The sequence below is a fragment of the Trachurus trachurus genome (genome assembly GCF_905171665.1).
Source record: "Trachurus trachurus genome assembly, chromosome: 5".
Taxonomy (NCBI): Eukaryota; Metazoa; Chordata; class Actinopteri; order Carangiformes; family Carangidae; genus Trachurus; species Trachurus trachurus.
This window is the reverse complement of record NC_139896.1, coordinates 21,118,218-21,140,836: the sequence shown is the minus strand read 5'-3', so window position 1 is coordinate 21,140,836 and position 22,619 is coordinate 21,118,218. Positions and strand designations below refer to the sequence as shown.

General features: G+C 41.0%; 1 protein-coding gene across 3 annotated transcripts in view; it reads left to right on the top strand.

Moving 5' to 3' along the window:
• LOC310986494 (dedicator of cytokinesis protein 3-like) overlaps window positions 1–22,619 on the top strand; it is a gene marked incomplete at both ends in the record, with an annotated part of 178,753 nt that overhangs the window by 137,993 nt on the left and 18,141 nt on the right. For all 3 annotated transcript variants that reach the window (XM_083972425.1, XM_083972424.1, XM_083972423.1), the window contains 13 exons: window positions 292–352; window positions 514–661; window positions 2,160–2,248; window positions 3,210–3,335; window positions 5,761–5,885; window positions 16,246–16,408; window positions 16,985–17,091; window positions 18,366–18,537; window positions 19,090–19,187; window positions 19,787–19,870; window positions 20,022–20,122; window positions 20,337–20,418; window positions 21,618–21,788. In XM_083972425.1, the coding sequence (XP_083828551.1) occupies window positions 292–352; window positions 514–661; window positions 2,160–2,248; window positions 3,210–3,335; window positions 5,761–5,885; window positions 16,246–16,408; window positions 16,985–17,091; window positions 18,366–18,537; window positions 19,090–19,187; window positions 19,787–19,870; window positions 20,022–20,122; window positions 20,337–20,418; window positions 21,618–21,788 (1,527 nt within the window). The remainder of the gene's footprint in view (window positions 1–291; window positions 353–513; window positions 662–2,159; window positions 2,249–3,209; window positions 3,336–5,760; window positions 5,886–16,245; window positions 16,409–16,984; window positions 17,092–18,365; window positions 18,538–19,089; window positions 19,188–19,786; window positions 19,871–20,021; window positions 20,123–20,336; window positions 20,419–21,617; window positions 21,789–22,619) is intronic.

The following is a 22,619-nucleotide window of genomic DNA, read 5'->3' as shown; positions in this document are numbered from 1 at the left end:
ATACAGACAAACCTCTTTATGTATTGTTTCAGGTGACAGTGGCCATTGTATTTTTTTCTCTCTCTGCACGTCTTTCATTTTTGTTAATTAGTTTAATAACCAATGGTCTGAAGAGCTCACTTTTTAGCCGTCCTGTAGGTCCTCATTTTTCGACGAGGACTGAGACGCAGAGGTTGATCAGGGCGTCGAACTGAGGCTTCAGTCACTGGAAACCTGCAGCCAGCCATCTTTAAATGTGCATCTTCATCACTAAGAGTTTTTTTTGCTGTCTTTCTTCCTCACTCTCTGCAGGACCTGAGCAACAAAGACATGAAGAGAGATCTCTACATCATCTCACAGGTGATCAGAACAGGTAAGACTCTTGTTACTGCAACGTGACTGAAATTACAGTTTGTCTGTCTTCATCATCTAAGCCTGTTAAATCTTCTGTTCTTACTTGTGCTCCTGGATCAATATGAGGAGCCTTGTGTGTGACCTGTATTTCTCACACACACTTCCCACTTCCTGCTGCAGGACGGATGCTGCTGAATGACAGTAAGAAGGGTCCTCCACACGTCCAGTATCGCCGACCGTATGGCTGTGCTGTCCTGGCCATGAGCGACGTGCTACAGACCATCTCTGAGCTCAAAGAGGAGAAAGACTTTGTGCTGAAAGTCTACACGTGAGTGGCTGCGACACACACACACACACACACACACACACACACACACACACACACACACACACACACACACACACACACACACACACAGAGAGAGCAGATTTGCACAATTATACAATTTCTCAGCTCTGAGGCCACTTCTCATCTCATTGGTATGAGAGTAGCTACAGTCTTTTAGTCTGACCTTTCACTCACTTAATTTTACTTTCCTGTAAGAGAAGGTGGCTGATTGTGATTGGATGAAGTCAAGTGATGAGAGTGGAAAGGGAGGGAAGTGGAAAAGTGACTCACACATACACACCACAGAGAAGCGCGCATGCAGTGCCTGGTGAAAGTGAAACTTAATACCCCCCCCCACGATAGATCGATCCCCCCCCCGGACAGACAATCGACCGATCCGCTCGCACCCTCGAGTCAGCACGCTCGAGTGTTGATATGACATGGCCTCAGCAGGACCAGTAGCTGCTGTCTCTGTATTGTCAACACCAATCCTACTTTCTTCTTCTCTTGCGTTTTGGCAGTTGGCAAACATCACCGATGTTCACCTTCATTAGGTGCACACGGATACATTCAGTTCATTGTTCTCCAAAACATGTGCTCATTAATGTCGTCCATGCACAAATTAATGTGTCTGCTGTGACGTTTTCTTCTCCGAAATAAATCTAATCATCCTAAACGGAGCATTTTAGACCTCAGAGAGAAATAAGCCTGGAGAGAGATGTCTTAGAAATAAATGAAGCAGGAAGTCAGAGAGAGAAAAGAGCAAAACATTAAAGATAAGAAACAGTCAAACAGTTTCTTTACATATCTTTACTCTCATTCTTTTGTCTCTTTAACTTTTGACCTTTTCCTTTGTTTCCTCCCTTTGTCTCTTTTTTCTCAGCTTCATGTAACTTTCTGATACTGCATTATGTAAAAGAGGAAGAGAGAAGCTACAGACAGACATTTTAGTCTCTGCCATCAACGCACACACACACACACACACACACACACACACACACACACACACACACACACACACACACACACACACACGAACCCTCTCGGCTCAAACATCTGAAGACTTGCCTCCAGGAGCCCTGAAGTGTTCACAGTCACAACATGATGCAACTGTGTGTCTGTGTCAGTGTGTTCATGTGCCTGCAAGCATGTGCACAAGCGTGTGTGTGTGTGTGTTTGTGTGTGTGTGCATGTTACAGCGACCTCACTTGAACTCCTGGTGGTTGCACACATTCAGTGTGAAGACTTCACTCCCCAGCAACAAAGTAATGATGACACTAACAATAACAATAATAATAATGATCTATAATTCATCCACATAAAGACCATTCATACTTTTTGTATGTTAGTAGTTTAGATAAAAACTGAGGAACTAGTTGGAAAGTTACCAAACTCTGTTTCAGAAGATTTCCTGGTGGAGTCGAGGGATAGTCGAGTTCTTCACTGTCTTTTTATGTCTGTTTGATGAGCTTTGTTTGTTGTTTTTGTTGTTCTGTAGGTGCAACAATGAAAACGAGTGGTACCAGATTCACGAGAACATCATCCGCAAGTCCAGCACCAAATACACCGCACCCAGCACCAACTATGGTAAGACATTGTATGTCTGTGCCTGTGTGTGTGTTTATCAGTACGGTTATGATTCATCCATCTACAGATCAAAAGTGAATTATTTATTCAAAATTGATCAAATCATTTTATGTTAACATGATTATTCAAAACACAGACTTTGTTAATATTAACTTGCAAAAAGATTCTGCTAATTCAACTCTTTACTGTAAAATAACCCAAAACATGAAACCCAAGCCTTTTCCTTGTGTTAACATAACTTTAATTCATAAACACCACACCCAGTGTTTCTGTGCAACATTTAGCTGCTATAGAAGTCAGTCACCTTGTCTCTCCAGCAGCATTAATGATGTGTGTGACTGCATTAGTCACACACACTCTCACAACCTGAACACATGGATGAGTTAGGTTAGACACACAAAGACACAACTAACTAATAAAGTCAGTTACAAAACAAACAAAACCCCAGGAGGGACTCATCAGTTCACAGCGCAGCACGCCGTCTGACTGACATGTGATCTGTCATCACTTGACATCATCTCCAAAATCATCTTAATTGGTGTCACTGAAGGGGATTCACGGCCTCTTCTGCCCCCGTGTCGAGGCTTGTGAGCTCCTGTGGTCCGAGGACTTTATGTTTCAGACATGAAGCTGGAGCTCAGGGTGGTAGTTACTGTAGAGGAGAACAGCAGGAATCAATGCAAGGATCAATATCTGTGAGGGGATCGATATGAATCTGTTCACCAAGTGACTCAGCTGCAACAAACCGTGTCTCATCCTGGTCAAAATGAAGCATTAATCTATTACAGTGGCCAAAGTCAGCTCAAAGGCCTTTCATACAAAGAAGCAAGAAACCAGAGCTCTAAGGTTAGAGCTGCTGTTTTCCCCCTCTCTTTTTTCTCTTTTGCTTGTCAGTTCTCTCATCTTCTGTTTCTCTCTACCTCCCCTCTGCCCTCCTCTGTTTCTCCTCACATCCACTCAGGTCTGATCATCTCCCTGCAGCTGCTGAGAGGCGACATGGAGCAGGTCCGCAGGGAGAACCCACTCATTTTCAGCAGGGGGGTGGCCATGACGCGCAAACTTGGATTTCCAGATGTCATCATGCCAGGTGAATCATACAATCAGACATTCAAGAAGAGACAGAAAGTCGGCTTTCATTTTCTCATTTTCAGTTTTCATGTATAAAAAAAGTAAGCAACTTACTCCAAAGAGAGTACAATGGAAATGTGCTTAACCCAAGCAGGAACATTTAGTCTTTGTTTACATTCATTTGTTCACGTTTGATCTAAGCTTCAGTTCCTTGGTCAGATTAACGTCCACATTTTCCACAATAGAAACAGGCATTAGTCCGTTTAGTGTGAGTTACAGTACACGTGGAGCACTCAAGTTTCCTGTTTTTTTTTTTAACTCAAATAAGAATAGCTCAACTCTTCTTAGTTGAGGTAATGGAAACAGGGAACTGGAATGTTTTTTTCTTGTTCTATTTTGCAGATTAAGAAGAAATCTGACTAATGCTAAACTCAGGCAAAGACAGTGACCTTTAGTTTGTCACTTTTTTTTATTATTTTTCAGACTCAACCTGGGTGAAAGTTTACATCGAAGGCCTCCAGAAACACCATTAAGAGCGCAATTATTGCAGTAACCATGTGATAGTTGTCATACATCATACACTGGGTTTCAGTCTTAATATCTTATTTAATGCCACTTTCCATCAAGTCTGACTAGGTAGCTGAAATAGTGACATGAAAGTTCATGTAGGCAGGAGGTCAAGATGGAGGATGGTCAAGGTTGATATCCAAAGTTAATATTGACTTACAGTATGATCTTCAGGTTCTTTATTATCTTCAGTTTCTGTGCAGTTGTGATTCAGTCGAATAAAACCTGCTGCACAATCTTAACCATGTTTTTCTTAACCACATGCCTCTCTGCGATAACACCTGCAAGTGACTCCTTAAGGTTCTCTAGAAGAAATTAATAACTTGAAGGAGAGTTGGAGCATGTGGGTGGATCGTGCAAAATACTACCTTTCTGTGTTATGAGTCCTATTATCTATGTTTTTTTTCGAGATTACCTTTGAACTCTGTGAACATATGTGCAGATACTGAGATCATACCCAGTAGCTACATGTTGGATGTTGTCCTCAGTACTAACACTCATGAAGCAGACTGATTGGGAACACGTGCCACCACAGACAATGGCATGTCAGTGCACGGACACTGCAGCGCCTGCATTTGATTGATGTTATTGGTTCACAGTGACATCTAAATATTCATTATTTTCATGGATTTTGAGCCTTCCTGCTGCAAAACACCAAAAAGCTCATTAAAAAAATAAATAATAATAATAATAATAATGTCAGAGAGAATCCCCTTAACTAAAAGGATTATTACTTCCAGCAAATGCTACATTTCTACACACACACACACACACAGGAGTGACCTTCACACCACTTTGACATACATTTAACATGCATCTGGCATAGTCTTCCCCTTGGACAGAGATGGAGCCAGTGTTAAACTCCCATCTTCATACATTGAGGGTGACGCCTCCTCTTTAAGGACGAGCTGAAATGATTAATGGATCCCCACACATCAACACAGGTCATCAGTCTTGTGCATGTCAGTGATGTTCAGTTTTAAATTAAACTGCACATGCCCATATAGTATAAATAATAATAATATATAATAGGCGGCCTTACGTTTCAACCGTTTCAATTGAAACGGGTCCCAGCCACCAGGGTGGCCCCCAGCTGCCAGCCACCAAGTAAAAGACAGTACAATAATTCATAGGTTTCACCTTATCATACACACACACACACAGGCCTACATCCACCACACACACAAACAGCTCTGTCCACCGTGCGGTCACACACTCGACCCCTGATCCGCTCTACAACCACTGATGCGCGTATCATGCCACGACGATAGGCTACTAATCGCTCCTAATTAATAATACGGCAGGAAATATCAATAACAACGTAGGCTTACCTTTGAAAACGGCCCGCAAACTATCAATAGACCCTCGTTTTTGATTGTGTTAAGATTCCTGTTCATTTTTTCTGCTAAGTCCTGGTTTCTTGCCCTGATAGTGATTTTAACACTTAATGTGTTGTGCGTACCTGGGATGCATGGATAGTGCGTTTACTGCGTCCTTTCAGGGTTTAAAGCACATAGCTGGCAAATAATTTTATGTTTAACAGGGTAGGGCCTCATATGAAATATTGAAACGGGCCCCCAGATGTGCCACTGCACATGCCTCCACTTGTGTTTGTAGATGTGTCTCTTTACACACTGAATATTCAAGCCTGTGTTAAATGTACAGTGGTGGCACAGTCTAAACTGTGGTTGGAGGTCTGAGTCTGAATTATAGGAGGCGTCTGACCCTCTTGAAGACTTGTGCCCGCCCAAAAGGGGTAATAGAAAATCACTGGTGTTCAAGAACTTATAGATCCTAGTTGCCTTATTTCTTCTACTAAAATTGGCATCGAGCAGCCCTTTCCTGCACGTTTATTTTTGTTTTTGTTCTGCTCCCAGGTGATATCCGTAATGACCTGTACCTGACCTTGGAGCGAGGGGATTTTGAGAGAGGAGGGAAGAGCGTCCAGAAGAACATTGAAGTCACCATCTACGTGCTTTATGCTGATGGAGAGATCCTTAAGGTAGGTGTGGTCCTGCTGTGGCTACATCACACATGACACAAGAAGCCGCCAAAGGTGGAATATATCACATTTACATTTCGTAACAGTTAACAAATAGTCTTGATTATAAGTATTAAGGATATTATTTGGTTTATCTAATATGTATTGTAAGACATGATACATATGTTATATACAGAGGCTCTTTACATCTGTCCTATTTGAAAAGATGTATCTATTTCTAAAACTTTAAGCCTTTCACCTCTGCTCTTTGTTTCGAAGCTGTTCTTTCCCATACAGTGGATTTGCTTTGAATTCTGCATCTTATTTTGAAGCAGAGGAAAAAAATAAAATTAAGGAAAACAAAATAAGTGCAAAGCAACAATATTTTTTAAATAGAAATTTAAACAATTAATTTTATTAATGGGAAAAACATATCATATAAAGATTTATTCACAGTATTACATAATTCCATAAAACTATTAGGGTGTTGTTGGTGTCTGTTGTAGTCAAGTGGTTTGAGCCCATCCCATGTTGCCAGAAGCAGATATTCACAGTGCCACATGATGCCCCCTGTTGAATTTTTTGCAGAAACATTAACATTTGAAAGGATAACCATTGCAGCAGCTTTGCATCAATCAGACCTTTATTGTGGAGAGCGCAGAGAGGAGACATTTTTAGCAAAAGGCAGTTGACAACCTGCTGTTTAGCATTTAAATAACTAATGATAAATAACTCAAGATCATGAGCAAGAGATGACTTTGTCTTGTGAACCCCCATGATTGATGCCCATGTCCATGCCAAGTTTATATGGTCTCTCTCAAGAAGACTGGAAGCTGTATTTGCTGCCAAACCAACTACAAAACAAATCAAACAAACAAAATTAAAGATCTAAATATGGATGTAAATAAGACATAGTTTGTCATATTACTGTGTGTAGACTGATGGTAACAATATCAGTTATATACATTAAATCTACAAAACAAAGTTTGCAAATAGTGAATAGTTTCTCAAGTCAAGTTTACTTACATCGCTGTAGATTTACAGTTTAATTTTAAGTGTTAATATCATTTTTATATATATTATTTTTATTAATAATTTTTCATTCAAAAATAACACCAACCAAAACATGTGACAAAGACAAACAAAGGAAAAACAAAACAAACAAGACAAAACAAAACAATCTCCCCCATGTTCTTCACTCACACACATTCACACATCCATGGAGATAAGCTTTATATGAACTAAAGAAAATCCAAAATAAAAAAGAAAATTAAAATAATAATAATAATGGCAAAAAAAATAGATAATGATAATAACAATAATTCATACATTCACCATCTGACCAAACCAGTCTATTGATTTTTGCAGTCAAGATATTTCATCACAGGGCCCCAGGAGTCCTCCCATTTGCTTTGATTGGATTGTCCGCTGTATTGCAATTTCTCCTTATGTATAACTGAAACAAGTTCATGCAGCCAGTTTTGATAAGATGGTGGAGTTGATGTCTTCCATTCTGCATGTCTGCAAGTATGAGTTTCTTGGCCAGCACTGTACCCATTAATAGTGCAGATTGGGTGTAGAGGGGAAGAGTTAATGAGTCCACTGAACATCCAAAAAGGGCTAAGTCTCTGTTGGGTAAGAATGGGCTATAGAAAACTTCCAGAAAAAAAAGAAAAATTCTTGACCAGAATGTACAGATGACTGGACAGTTCCAAAATAAATGCAACATACCATTATTTACTTAACGTTTGTCACAGGTTGGGGACACAGAAGGATAGAATTTGTGCAGCATAACCTTATAATGAAACTTATGTATAACTTTGAACTGAATTAACCTGTCTGCTGTTTATTGAACATTTATGAATGTATGAAAGTGCAGTCATCCATACCTCATTAGGGAGACCATCGCCCATTTCTTTTTCCCATGCCCTCTTAATAGCTACTGCCAACTCGGGCTCTTTGCTAAAAAAAGTTGTAAAATTAGAAATAGGTTTTTTTCTGTTCATTTTATTATTATTCCCAAGGCCTCTCACATTCCATTAAGTTATTGTGATTTTATCTTTGTTGGTTTTAGACATAGGCTAATCTGGAGGGATCAGCATAACAGTGGTCCAAAGCTCAAAAACACCTTTAACCTTGTAATGATAACATTGCATCGGACAAGACAGGACTGGAGTGCCGAGTTAAGCGCCTCTCCACACACATCCACACCCACCCTGACCCCCCACCCTGCCGCCCCATAGAAAAAACAAACAAACAAAAAAATACCCCATAGTCACTGGGAAGAGCTGGGCGAATGGCCCGCAGTCAAGTCTTTCTCCAAGCATCCTACAGTCACTCCGTGGTGGAAAAAGCACACACAAAAAAAATTGAGTGACAAGTCGAACCCGCCGTTTTTTAACTGGAAGGGTAGCCTGTGCAGGCGGTCAGAGATCTTGATTTTTTTTTTTCTCGTTGAAGAGGCTCTATTACAGTCTCTGTTACGGTTTAAGTTTTTGTTCTATAAAAGACTTGGCATCTTGTGAAGAGGTAAGGACTTTTACCTGATCGTTGTAATGAACATGAAGCTTAGCTGGAAACCGCAGGCTGTACTTCACCTCTTTGGCTCTGAGTGTGCTGGTCACCTCGCGGAAGTCAATCAATCAATCAATCAATCAATCAATCAATCAATCAATTTGTTTATTTCGGGCATGTCAATTTAAATCATCATCATCACACTTCATCTTAGTTCAAATAATACAATACACATGGCCGAAAGGGAAAGCGGGAGAAGCAAAAGCTTATCTAGTCCCACCCCCATTACCCACAGAATACAAATCTTTTCATAATCAGATCTTATCATCATCTTTTTCTTTTGGTTTTTTGCTTTTTTACATTTTGATATAGCATTCTTTTACTTATGACATCTTGACATAACATGTTACAGCAGTAGGTAGCACATAGAGCTGCAGTCTAGCTCTAGACAGTACATACAGATTACGTGTGTGTTTGCACATGTGTCCATATTTGTCCATCATGAGTGAACAACAGTCTCATCTTGTAGCCTGGCATGTCACAAAGTCATAGAATGGTCCAATCGACAGAGAGCAAAGTCCAGTGTACTTATTATTTGTTGGGATGGTGTGAGAGCCCTTTTTTGCCATTTTCTTTTATTCATCCATCTCCTCTGCAGCCTTTGCCGCGTTTAACTTGGCCATATCCTCCCGAGTTTTGGCCAAGTCAGCTTGCATTATTGACACGAATTCACGGATTGCTGAGATGTCGGAGCGCATCCCGACCACGGCCCTTCGAGTGGTGGCGTTGTCCCCCCTCGCATTGCTCTGCTCAGTGGCGATCTTCCTCATTTTCCGATATTGCATGAAAATTCCGCATCCCAGGGTGATCATTCCAATTGTCATGAACGTGAATATGTACACGTCCTCAACATCCTCCACATCCAGTGCGGCAAGGCAGAGGACTCTCCACTTCTCCCATCCATCCAGGATGTAGCCGGACATGAAGGTCCAGTCCGGGCATTTGGGTTCACCAGAACCTGCACGCCTTGTTGAGAACACTGTCAATGGCATTTAGTGACCAGCTCAGCAAATCCACCGTGGACCAGTTGATTGATCTTAGCTTGTCGATTTACAGGTCACAGCATGCATTAGTACCCTAATTTAACTCCACCTTGTTGAAGTCCCGTCTTTGCGCCATCACCTCCGTGGTGTAATCAGGATAGATGTAGATCTGATGATCGTTGTGGATCATTTTTTGTTGCCGGCTTTGTGAGCTAGAAATGCACCCGCAACTGCAATAGTCGAAAGTACTCCAGTGAAAATTCCCAACATGAACTCATGGACAGCGAAGGATCTCTCTGAAATTAAAAGAAAAACGATGACACTCTCAAAATTGTGAATTTGTAATTTGTAACACTTGCTAATTGTGTTTTAATGTGAATTTTACACTGGGTTTCATAGAGGTTGAAATACAGTACTGTTTAAAAAGCACTACTCCTCTCTTTGATGTACGATTGGGAAACAATTTGTCTAATTGACTCATTAATGGCACTTTACTGATAAATGTGTAGTGAAGGACTGTTACAGGAATATGTATACATTTTAATTGTAGTGGTATAAAGTGGTATACAAAACAAACAACACCATATTTATTGCAGTTGTGTTCTTCTGTCATCCAGTCTCCTCCTGAACTTACTTCTTATCATAAGTGAATAATTAACATAAAAAACAAACTGATATATTATTACTTTGAATCCCTTCTTTGCATTTAATTTCTAGCACTGTCATCTGTGTTGAGCAAGTCAGTAAGAACAAATTACTTCCTACATACATTGCATAAACTTCATAAATATGTGCTAAATTGACTAAATCCTGTAAAAACTCATTACAGTAGTGCGTACAATCATTTGCAAATTTAAACATCATTCAGAAGAATCTTACCACATGAAGGCACATAGATTTCTGCAGCAGTCATGTGGCTGATGTCCTCCTGCTTGACTACACAGCGGAGGTGTTTGGTCACAGTGGTGAGGGCGGTAACATAGTAGTGGCCTGTTCTTTCTGAGCCGTGTTGCTGGTCAGCAGGGAGGGCGTTTCCATCACTGTCCACCCATTCCAGTGTGGGCTTTGGAAAAGTCCTAAAAACTTCACACTTGAGCAGTATGCCATCCTGCGTGACATTAACAATCATGACACATGGCTTTGGAGCTGCACCTGTGAACACAGTACAAAGAAGAGCATGTGAAGGACAGTTAAATTGTAATTTCTATCAGAAATCAGCAGACAACAGAAAAGCAGAGCTGGTGAAGCAGTACCCGTATTAAATAACTATTATTAATTATTATTATTATTATTATTATATTATTATTATTATTATTAGTAATTGAATAAGTTTTCATTACATGGAATAATACTACTATAGGAGAGGAATAACTTAGACACAATGAGCAAAGAGAGCAGCGTGAGGGTGAGAGGGAGGAGACGCTTTAGTAACTGCTGAAGAAACTCGGAGATCTGAATAACATGTAAAAACCAGCAGCTGTCTGCAGCCAATGTACTGTAGGAGCTGTGATTGGCTGCTACTTCTGCCCCGTATACGTGACTGGTGGAAAATCTCTTTGGCAAATACAATTATATGCTGTAGGTGGAGACAGAGGAGTTGGATTTTGTCCTAAATTACCCATTTAATGACCTACTATCATAATATGGTGACAGTTCCAGCACATATGACTGAATTATTGTTACCAACTGAAGCTTTAAATACATGACTTGTGTGAGACTGGAGGATCTCTTCCTTCCATCTGGCCTCTCATGGCTGAAAACCAACCTTGCAACATCAGTGTAGTACTTGTCCCAGCTCTGGTCTCTGAGCACCGTGACACAAACACGCTCCGTAACCGTCAATCAATTAACAGTTAATACTACACAAATATATATATCATGACATTGTATGTTATATAACGTTATCCACCATTCCATGGATTGATTTTTCGCCGGCTTCATTTAAAACAAATGAACATGCATAGATCCTCTTTAAAGTGACTTCAGCATGGTAAACTTGATAAACTATAGAAACAAATCTTTGTACTAAAATACCACCCTGACCACCTCTACGCAACAAACAGAGGGATTATTGAAAGAGTCTGTTATACTTTGGTTAATTAGTATCATAACTGGCACTCACCACTGATTTCTCCTGATCTGTCCTTTAATATGGAGCACTGTGGGTCACGATCTAAAAGGCATATCATGTCAGGGTTAACTTTGATCCAAAGTGAAAAGGTGGGCTTTGGTTGTCAATAACACATCTCACAAAGCTATGGCTTTATCATGAATGATCACCAGTGAGTACCAGATTTGGTGATAAAGTTATGGATCACTCAGTCGCTATGAAAGTTGGAATAAGAATTAATGTAATGGAAGAGGTTAGAGCATGCAGAAGTAATTTTGTAAGTCACCTAATTTATAGATGAAGGCAGAAAGACAAAGCAGGTTGCTTTACAGCAGGACAAGTTAGAACAATCAGACAACCAGAAGAGCAATCACAGGTTAAGAAATGACCGAGAAAATAAACAGTTTCATTTGTAACTTTGCTACTTTAAACTAAAATTGTTAGTGTGAGTGTGAGTGTGTGTGTGTGTGTGTGTGTATTTGTTATGTATGAAATGTATATGTTTATTTAAATAAATTAATGCAGCCCTACCTTCAAGATAAACAGACACCTTAATAGACAAGTAAAAAGGATTTAAGTGATTAAGTTGAGTTATTGAAAGCTTTTATGAATGTGCTCACCAACAACTAACTGGACGTGAAAGGTTTGCCATGTGCGTGGAAAAACACAGGTGTAGTTTCCGCTGTCTGCCACTTTTGTATTTCTGATGATTATTGAGGCGTTACCTCTATTCAGTTCAGCCTCAAAGTGTGAGACGCGACCTTGGAATTGGTCATCTTGGCCTGAGCGGCCATTATTATAATGAATGCCTTTGTCATACAGAAACACCTCAATCTGATTGTCCTTCTTCCAGTCAAACAGTTTTGACACAATATTCTCCTTGGTGATGAGGGAACAGGGCAAAATGGCGTCATTCCCTTCTTCAACTTTCACCTTGATTACACCTGGCCCAGAAAGAAAAAAGCATATGTATTATTCAGGATTTTTTTCTTCTGAATAATCAACTGGAAGCAGAAAGTTCTCATGTCATGTGTTGTCACTTGTTGTCAAGTGTTCAGAAAACATGTTTCTATGTTGCACCCTAAAAACAAAAGAAATCCCTCTTGCATCAGTCTAGAATGCATACGTACTTGCAATACTTCCTGAATGCACTTCTATTATTATTTTTTATATTACACTATTATTATATGTAGTATCACCCTTATTATTCTGAAACAGGAATCATTTCACACTCATGATGCACAAGTGACTCATATTTAAAGTTGCATTACAGTTAAAAGCCATGAGTCGTTTCACCACATGATACATAAGAAAGATGTCTTGGTTTCTGTAGGGTGTTTTTTAATGTGCAGAAAGCACAGTTTTATTATCCTCAGGTCTTTTGGACTTTCAAGCTACATGTATTCACTGAATCACAGTTGCTTCTTCTTGACTCTTGTATTGAGCATTTTCTCAGTTTCATTCTGATAATAATGTGCATACAGTTGATGGCTGTGCTCACCATTACTCTTATTAGTCGCCCAATCCTAAAATTTGTGTTGATTTAAAAAAGGAGATTATTACAGAAAAAAGGGAATATTCAAGTACCAACACATGGAAAAGTTGATTAGAGCGCACATGAGGCTAAACAAGGGTATACCAGCCAGACTTTTTTTGATATGTGGCTGACAAAACCACATATCAACAACAATGAAAATAAAATCAGACAGAGTATATCAGTAGCACCTTTACATGCAAGAGTTTATACAGTGCTTTGGCATAAAACCAGAAACACACAGGAACAATGGCAGATGAGCCCAAAGAACAGCAATATATAAACCCAAAAGAGCTAAGCAAGTCTGTGGAAGTGGGTTAAGTGATTTAAAAGATGTCACATTTTGATTTAGGAGTCAGCAGTGTGATGCTGACTCCTAAATCAGCATCACACTGATGCAAACACCGGGCATAAGGTAACCTCGATAAGTTAGAGAAGTATCCAGCTGTTGCGCCTCACCTTTTTCATCACCACGCGCCCATTTGATCCCAGTCAGGAGGAGCCAGAGAAGTATCAGGTCCATCTCTGTAGCTGTGCGAGAGGAAACCAAGGTTGTATCCTGACCTATGACAGAGTGTGTATCTTCGTGAAAGCTGCTCATACAAAAACAGCGACTTCTGTGGAGTTCACAAGACTTTAACAGATTCAAACTTCAACAATTCGGAAATAAAAACTAGTATCCTGGTGAAGTTAGCAAGCTGTGGATGTGCACGGTTACCGTAGTAGACAACCTGCTATTGTCACTCTTTCTCTTCTTTTTCCGAAACGGAAAATGAGAGCGACGTAATTATTTTTTTAATGAAAGCGGGACATTTCAGCCTTTACATCGACCAAAGATACTCTCGAGTCCCGACCCCACCGGCGTGTTTGTAACTAGAGCACAGCTTACCCCGCTACCCGGAAGCCGAGCAGTCAAGCCTGTCCAATAGGGCTGTCGTGCGCCGTCACATGACTGCCAAAGATTGTTTATTTACATCAAGATGGTTGCTCTGTTGCCGCGTGTGCTCACTACTATCCGGAAATCTCCCGTAAATCCTAATCCTGGACTTGTGTATGCGTGTCTGCGCCTGGGTGTGCTGTGAGGTGTGTGTGCATTGGTGAGAGGTATGGTTGGGTATGTACATCGTTTTATTATGATGTTGAAAATCAATAAAAAAAATCTTGTGGTTTTTTTAAACAAAAAAACAAAAACAAAGCAGATAGTTTTACATGGGTCACATCATACAGTGTTTAACCTAAATGAGGTGAGTTCATTGATTAAGATTAATTTCAATCCAAAATGTGTAAAATTCATACCACATATGCTTCATAAAAATCAACAATGCGTAACTTCAATACTGATTCCCTTGCACTGCACCAAATGCAGTCCCTTTTTAGCAGTGGCGAACCGTGGACCCAGACCCTGGGCCTTCAATAGGACCATCTAGCAATAAAAAATTTAACATAGCAATAGAAATAATAGCCAGAGCCTTGTCACATGGATGGTCGGCATATTACATGTTTCTTTGCCCTAACTGGCTTCACAACACACAATGTGATTCTGGAAAAAGCTGGCTATCATGAATCACTTATTTTTTTTAAAGAAAAAATGAAACAAGCAAATCACACATTCACTTATTTGTTTAGCTGGAATGAAAGTAAAATGTCAATCATGAGCTGTTCAACAACTAAAGATGTATTTTTGATAATGTTTTTTGTGTTTGTTTGAGCTTAGACACAGTTGAATTTCACTGTAGATTTAATATTTCTGCCAAAAGTGGCTATAAAACAAACACCTCCTGAGGTGACATGGGAAAAAGGCACAAGCTCTTTGTAAATGCTCAGCCATTTTTCACTGGCCTTAATGGCTATCAAACTACCGGTATAAAATTGTAGGTTTACACCAGGGGTCCCCAAACTTTTTGCAAAGAGGGCCAGATTTGGTGAGGTAAAAATGTGTGGGGGCCGAGTCGGCCGACCTTTCAGCCTGACATCCTTTGAACCATTAACATTAAATGCAAATTAACTATTTAATACTTTTTTTTTCATTGTAAATGGAATATATTATATTATATTTTCAAAAATCAAAAATTGCACTTGAATAAAAATCACAACCAAAAACAAGAATAGACCCTGTCCTCTGTTAAGAAAAGATGCACTCAAATATAAAACCACGCACAACCAAAACAATAAATACAATGGTTTATCAAGTCTCAACAAAACTGCACCTGAATAGATATTGACCGTGTCATCACAGTAGATGAGGTGAGTAGTGACTGAGGCTGTGTATGTCGCTCTAAGACGGGTGTGGTGGGGGTGTCAGCGGCGTGGAGCGGGTCTCTGTAGTGGGGACAGCTGCGTGACACCGCCGGTGGGGGCTGTAGGGACGCAGCAGGGAAGCAGCCCTAAATAAGTAACTACACTTTAACAACAAGCCCAAAAACCCGCAACCCACGACTACCAATATAAGCGACTTCACAGAAAAACAAGCCCAAAGTCACGTATAACAAGTGGACTTGGCAACCCGCTCCCTCACTATTTTGGCGGCTATCTTCCGGGTATTCGCGAATACCCGGAAGATGTCGTGATATGGTCCCGCCCACAACTCAGTGGAATATGATTGGCTAAGACACCTGTCAATCTCAAATTCATGCCCACATTGACTTGCATTACATGGGCCTTCAGTCACAGCCAGCGAAGGCTGGCCAATTGTGATTGGTCCATTTCCCGTTCCATTATATTAACCCATTGTTTCCCAAGAAATATTAGTCCAACTTTATAACAATGATCTAGAAAATATTACTTGTGTGTTACTCACTGTATAAAATAAAAAAATAAAATAAAATAAATAAATAAATATATAGTAGTACAATATTTCAATATTTTTTCTTAGGCCTTCACTGAATACCTTGAAGGCCCAGAGGGTTCCCCTCTGCTTTTTAGCCTTTGAACTATGTTGTTAAACTGATTCCACAACCCACCTGTACAACATCTAGTTTTCTCACACATGACAAAAACTTAAAGAAAAAATAGAATGAGGGAGAGGCACTGATGAAGGATGAATAAAAGCACTGACAGTGGCAAACATGGAAAATGTGAATCTTGAGATGTGAGTAGGTGTAAAGCTCATGCTTGTGTATTAATCCCTCCATCTGTGTGTGTCTGATGTTGGACACACACCCTTGTTCCCTCCCTGTGCAGGACTGCATCAGTCTCGGTTCAGGGGAGCCCAACGTGCCAGAGCACCGCTCCTTCGTGCTCTACCACAACAACAGCCCCCGATGGAGCGAGGTGATCAAACTGCCCATTCCCATCGACCGTTTCAGAGGATCCCACCTCCGCTTCGAGTTCAGACACTGCTCCAGTGAGTAACTCCCCGTCACCTCACCAGAACAGGAAGTGGTACTGTGTCACATGTTTGATTTAATTGATAATGCTTTACTGATACATTCAGATGATCCAAACAACAGAGGTTAAATTACGGTGGCCCTGAGAGCTCAGCTCATGCTGCAAATTCAGAGACCAACTTCATTAGACATTGCATGCACTGCAGAGACTCACAGCACACTATGGAAGTGACAGACCTGCTGCTGCTTTAGTTCAATCCTTCTTGACTTTAGAAGTTGTTAAGATGGCTACATTTTGGTGTTGGTGTGTATGCATGCTCTTGTTTAGTTGTAGTGTGTTGAGCCATCAATGCCACCGTAGTAAACAGTGGTTTGACAGAATGTATTAATGGCATTGTCTCCTGTTTGTTCACAGTGAATGTACTGTAGACCAGAAGCTGATATAAAATTTGACATTTGTAACATTATTTACAAATCAAGCAATCGAAGCAAAGCTAAGAGAACATTTTCCACTGCCTCTCTCTGCTCTGTATCTTTGTCTCTACATCTTAATACAGCTTCATTTTTCTCTTTTACTTTCTGTCGCTCCGCAGCAAAGGACAAAGGGGAGAAGAAGTTGTTTGGTTTCGCTTTCACTCCCCTGATGAGGGAGGATGGAACCACTCTTTCAGACGAGAGCCATGAACTCTACGTTTACAAGGTCAGACAGGATTGTTGCCTCTCTGCTTTCATGTCTGTTTCCGTCCTTCCTGCTCTGACAACGAGCCTTCACCTCAAAGTAACATCCAAACATCTGTCATGTTGGCAGCAGAACATTCTCATTATTTTGTCTTTCAGTAAAGTATTCAGTTTTGTTTCTCTTATTGTACAAAATCTAAAGTTAGATTTTCTAAATTACTCAAAAACTAATTGTAGGTTATCTTTCCATATATGAAGCATTGGCCTTTTCATCAGCCAAACCTGCTAAGCCAGACCGCAGTAACTACGCGAACAGTGAAACTGAGAAAAATGGCTTTAAAGTTTTTTGATTTGCCTTCCAAATGTGTTGTAGGTAGATTAGTGAAAATACACAGATTTGACAGGTTTTCATGAAGTAATATTTATGCAATTAAATATATGACCACAGATTTTATATTTGACCCCTAAAAAGCAGATACTGCGCTCTGCTGCCAGATTTCCTTAAATAAATACACAGGTAATGCTACGGCAAAGTGCAGTAACTACAATGTTGTTGTTTATTTCCAGCATGCTTCTAGCCTGTCTAGCCTCTACCTGGTCTTTTTACTTTACGAACCGTCCCTGTGCTGGTGCTAACCTGGTGCTAACCTGGTGCTAACCTGCCGAAGCTAACGTTAGCTAGCTACCGTGATTTTGTACAGGGAAACAGATACAGAGTGCAGTAACTGTAGTTACTGCGGTTTGGCTTAGTTTCAAGAGTGATTTTGTAGTTACTGCAATTTTTCATACCTCATATCTCTAAAACTGAGCAACATTGACCGCTGAAAATTTTACACAAGATAAAACATTTATTGACAAGTTCAATTTCACAAAAAAATCAATTTCGAATTTTCGCGTAGTTACTGCGGTCTGGCTTAGCAGGGTAACAGGAGGTAAAACATGTCACAGTATTATTGTGCATTGTCAGTACCATGAGTGTTGTGTTGCTACAGAAACGCCCTGGACCACAAATCATACTCTCAAGATAGACATGTTTGTGTGGAACAAGACCGAACAAACTTTATCAATTTTAGATCTGCCCATATAATGACAAAGTGATGTGTTTTGCATAAGAGTGAACCTCTGACAGTGCCGTTGGTCATGAAATTAAAATCATTCAGTGGTGTAGAACTGTGATTTAAAAATGAACATGTGGCAAACAGTGTATTAGAGAAAACAATGCACAGTGCAAGGTACCGACTAGTTGTGTCAGCTGTTGTAAACATTAACCACTCTTCGTCTCTTCGTTGACCTCAGTGTGATGAGAACACGACCTTCAGTAACCACGCCCTCTACCTGGGCCTGCCCTGCTGTAAAGAGGACTTCAACAGCTGTCCCAGCATCCCCTCCAGCCTCATCTTCCAGCGCAGCACCAAGGAGACCTTCTGGATCTCCACACAGCTCTCCTCCACCAAGCTCACTCAGAATGGTACTCAGCTGATCGCATGTTTTTTTAATTGTATGGCTCTATCTATGAGGGGTGTCTGCTTGGGGGCAGCTGTGCATGATGTGAATATGTAATTTGCATATTAGAGGAACAGAGAAACTGCTGTGACTGTGGTGAGGTATGGCAGTTAGACCTGGTGACGAATACAGGGGAAGAGTGAGATCTACAACATAAAACTGAAACTTAACACATAAACATCCTCCTACACTTATGTCGTGTGACCCTGAAGGTACATCCCCATCATCAGTGTTTACTGTATGAAATTTAGGGAAATGTGTCTCAAATTAGTCATGATATTATCTGGTTCAACTCCTGTGGTGAATTGTTGTGTTGTGATAAGTACAGGGGTCACATGTTGTGATCGTTGGGGATCAAGAAGCATTTGCTATTAAGAAGTTAATAAAAATGTTATGTATTTATCCATCCACCTTCATGGTGAGTGGAAACTAGATCCTGGTGTTGCAGATAAACCATCACCCTGCTGTCACCACGGTTTATAGTAGTCTGAGTCTGATAATTGCTGCTGTCTCTCAGTGGACCTCCTGGCCCTGCTCAAGTGGAAGGCCCATCCGGACCGGGTCATGGACATTCTGGGCCGGCTGCGACATGTCAGTGGAGAGGAGATCGTGAAGGTGAGGTTAAGTCAGACAAACAGTTTTTCATCCACCTATTATAACTGATGTTATATGAATCCTTGAATACCACAGCCATGCTCTGTACGAGATTAGAATAAACTGGAAGGGAAGAATAACTGTTGCTGCATACACTGCTGTCATCGGAGGCCTCACTAACTGTCAGTGTTGGTGCGTCACTGGTTACACGTGTGTGTGTGTGTGTGTGTGTGTGTGTGTGTGTGTGTGTGTGTGTGTGTGTGTGTGTGTGTGTGTGTGTGTACAGGGAAAATTCCTGAGATGACGAAACAAAATGTTTTGCTGAATGGTTGTGGTTAACATGAGATGTGATCAGTTCTTAATTGCGACAGAGTGCTGAAAGGAAACCCTCAAAGTACAGTCAGCCTGTACTCATGTTTGATCATAAAATGAGAAACGTTTTGTTTTTGATTTGGTGTGAACAGTAATAAATATTATTTCTAATTGCTGTTCAGAGGTTTAAAGTCTCTGTGTGCTCTGTGTTACAGTTAAGATGTGCTGACTGTTGATACAGTCAACTGACCCAAACCGTGTCTGTCTGTCTGTCTCTGTCTGTGTCTGTCTGTCTGTGTGTGTGACAGTTTCTCCAAGACATCCTGGACACCTTATTCTCCATCTTGGACGACAACACGGATAAATATGGACCACTGGTGTTCCAGTCACTGGTAAGAGAGGAAACAGAGTCAACCAGTCTGACTCAGAGCTGGAGTCTTCTTAGTTTTCTTAGAATCAGTCCAATAAAAGAAGTGACTTGGCGTTAGTTTTGTGACTCATATGTATCTCACATATTTATCATAATCTCTGTGTCTCTCTCAGGTGTTCATCATAAATCTGCTCAGGGACAGTAAATACTACCACTTCAGGCCGGTGATGGACACGTACATCCAGAAACACTTTGCCGGTGCACTGGCCTACAAGTGAGTGTTTTACTAACTAACTACAGCACTAACTGGTCAGCGGTCTCCACTAACATGGAGGATCACTGTAACAGCTGGATGTGCAAATAAACAGCTGTATGTCAACAAGTTCACAATATCATCTTATATGTCACAGACTGACCCCCCCCCCCCCCCCCCCCAGTCATTGTCTCAGGGCTCACATGCTAAGTGTTTGGTGTTTGTTGGGTTTCAGAGAGCTGATCCGCTGTCTGAAGTGGTACATGGACCGCTCTGCAGAGGTGGTCCGACAGGACCACATACAGGAAGCCATGAGGGTAAGAGAAGATCTATCTATCTATCTATCTATCTATCTATCTATCTATCTATCTATCTATCTATCTATCTATCTATCTATCTATCTATCTATCTATCTATCTATCTATCTATCTATCTATCTATCTATCTCTATCTATATCTATCTATATCTATCTATCTAACCGATGTTTGTTTGACTGAATGTCTAATCACTGATTTCTACAGCCACAGGCGACCAGAGAACTACACCCAGTGTATCTGTATGTTACATCAGGGCTGTTTTTATATCAGTGTCCTACTTTTTTATACAATTCTGTTATAAATATGAAGCTTTCATTTTTGTTTAGTTTTATGGGTCATGTGGAGACACTGGCTCAACCATTGAACATTTACCTGCTGAACAAAACACCAACTGCACCTTCACTCAAACAGACAAACAAACAAACAAACAAGCTGCAGCTATAGAGATCTCAGATCCTAATCCTCATTCTGATGGTTGACATCATCTCCTCAGAGACTTACATGCTCAACGTTGTTGTGTAAAACATCGACCATAAAGCTTCATCAACATTTCTCCACCGTTGTCGTTCCTCCCACTGGATCTGCTGGTTCAGTCTACAGACAGAGCTGACTGCAAACATTCAACGACACGTCACCTCGTAGGCAGATCTGAGAATAGACTCATCATCTGAAGCACATGAACAGAATGTACCGCGTTCAACAGACAAACGCTGAAATATTTATCACATTCAAACATCCGTCTCAAGTGGGTCACACTGTCGTGGAAAAGTGGACGCTGTGAATTATTGAGGAGAGTTTTGACACATGCTGCAGCTGCTTCCGAGCTGAGCTTTGTTAATCCATCTTTAACACCACTGTGTGTGTGTGGGGGGGGATGTCCACTGAGTTCTGTCCGTATCTGACTTATTTATCCAGAAACTATGATTCAGTATCATCTAAGTTTTTCTTTTCTCAGGTTAATCTCTATTTTTTGTCTCTCACCATATATTAATAATAATAATAATAATAAGACTTTATTAAGGACACAAACCAGAGGTCCATAGTGACTAAAAGTGCATAAAAAGAGAGACGATAAAAACAACAATGCGACAATACAATGTAAAACAAACATCGTATTCATGTATGATGATAAATCTTTATGTTTACTGTGTTTGTCCATTAAATAATTATTTGTGTTGTATCAATTTTTTCCCCTCAGGCTCTTGAGTACCTGTTTAAGTTTATCGTCCAGTCTCGGATCCTTTACTCTCGGGCCACGTGTGGCATGGAGGAGGATCAGTTCCGCACCAGCATCCAGGAACTCTTTCAGTCGATCCGCTTCGTCCTGAGCCTGGACAGCCGCAACTCAGAGACGCTCATCTTCACACAGGTAAGGAGATAAGACACAGACACACACGAGTTCAACCAACTCCTCCTCATGTTTTATCTGTGGGTCTCCTCTGTAGTTGTTCTATTGTTTAACTTGACTAAAGTCAAACCCGCTTCTGATTAGATCACCTTTCTCCCCAGCAGCCTGTTGTGTCCTTGTAGTGTCAGAGACTCATTAGCTGGAAGTGAATCCCATGATAACTGGCTTATATTTTATTGTAGTTCAGTTTCCTCCAGAGCTTCTCCCCCCTCGGCTGTTAGTTGCTTTAATCTGACTCTTATCTCCTCCTTATCTTTCTACTTGTACCTCGGACCTCTCCTTGCTTCTTTTCCTTCCTTCCCTCATCTTTCAATCTCCCACTATTCTTTGCTCCATCCATCGGGTCCTTATTATCCCTCCTGGGCCTCCTCCCTCCATGCCCATGCACCACAGGCCTCCCAACCTTGTCCAGGCACAAATCAAGCCCCAGGCCCTGGCATTGGGCCTGCCGCTCCCTTAGCACTAGCCCCTGCCCTGGGCCAAGCCCCGCCCCCTGCCCCAGGACAGGCTCCTGGCAGCGGGCAACCCAGCTGCACTCAGGCCTGGAGCTCCAACGCTCTGCGGCCGTCTCCACTGTCAGTAAGTAGACGAGCGGGTGAAACCCACGGCACCCTGTTCTGTGTGTGAAGCCCAGAGTCCTCATTCACCTGTTCTGCTGTTTGTGAGCCTAACCCCCCCGCCACACACACACACACACACACACCTCACATCACCTGCACTGAGTGCTTAGACACATCCCCACATATCACAGTCCTGTAACTATAAACACACCTGTCACTCCCTACCTGCAAA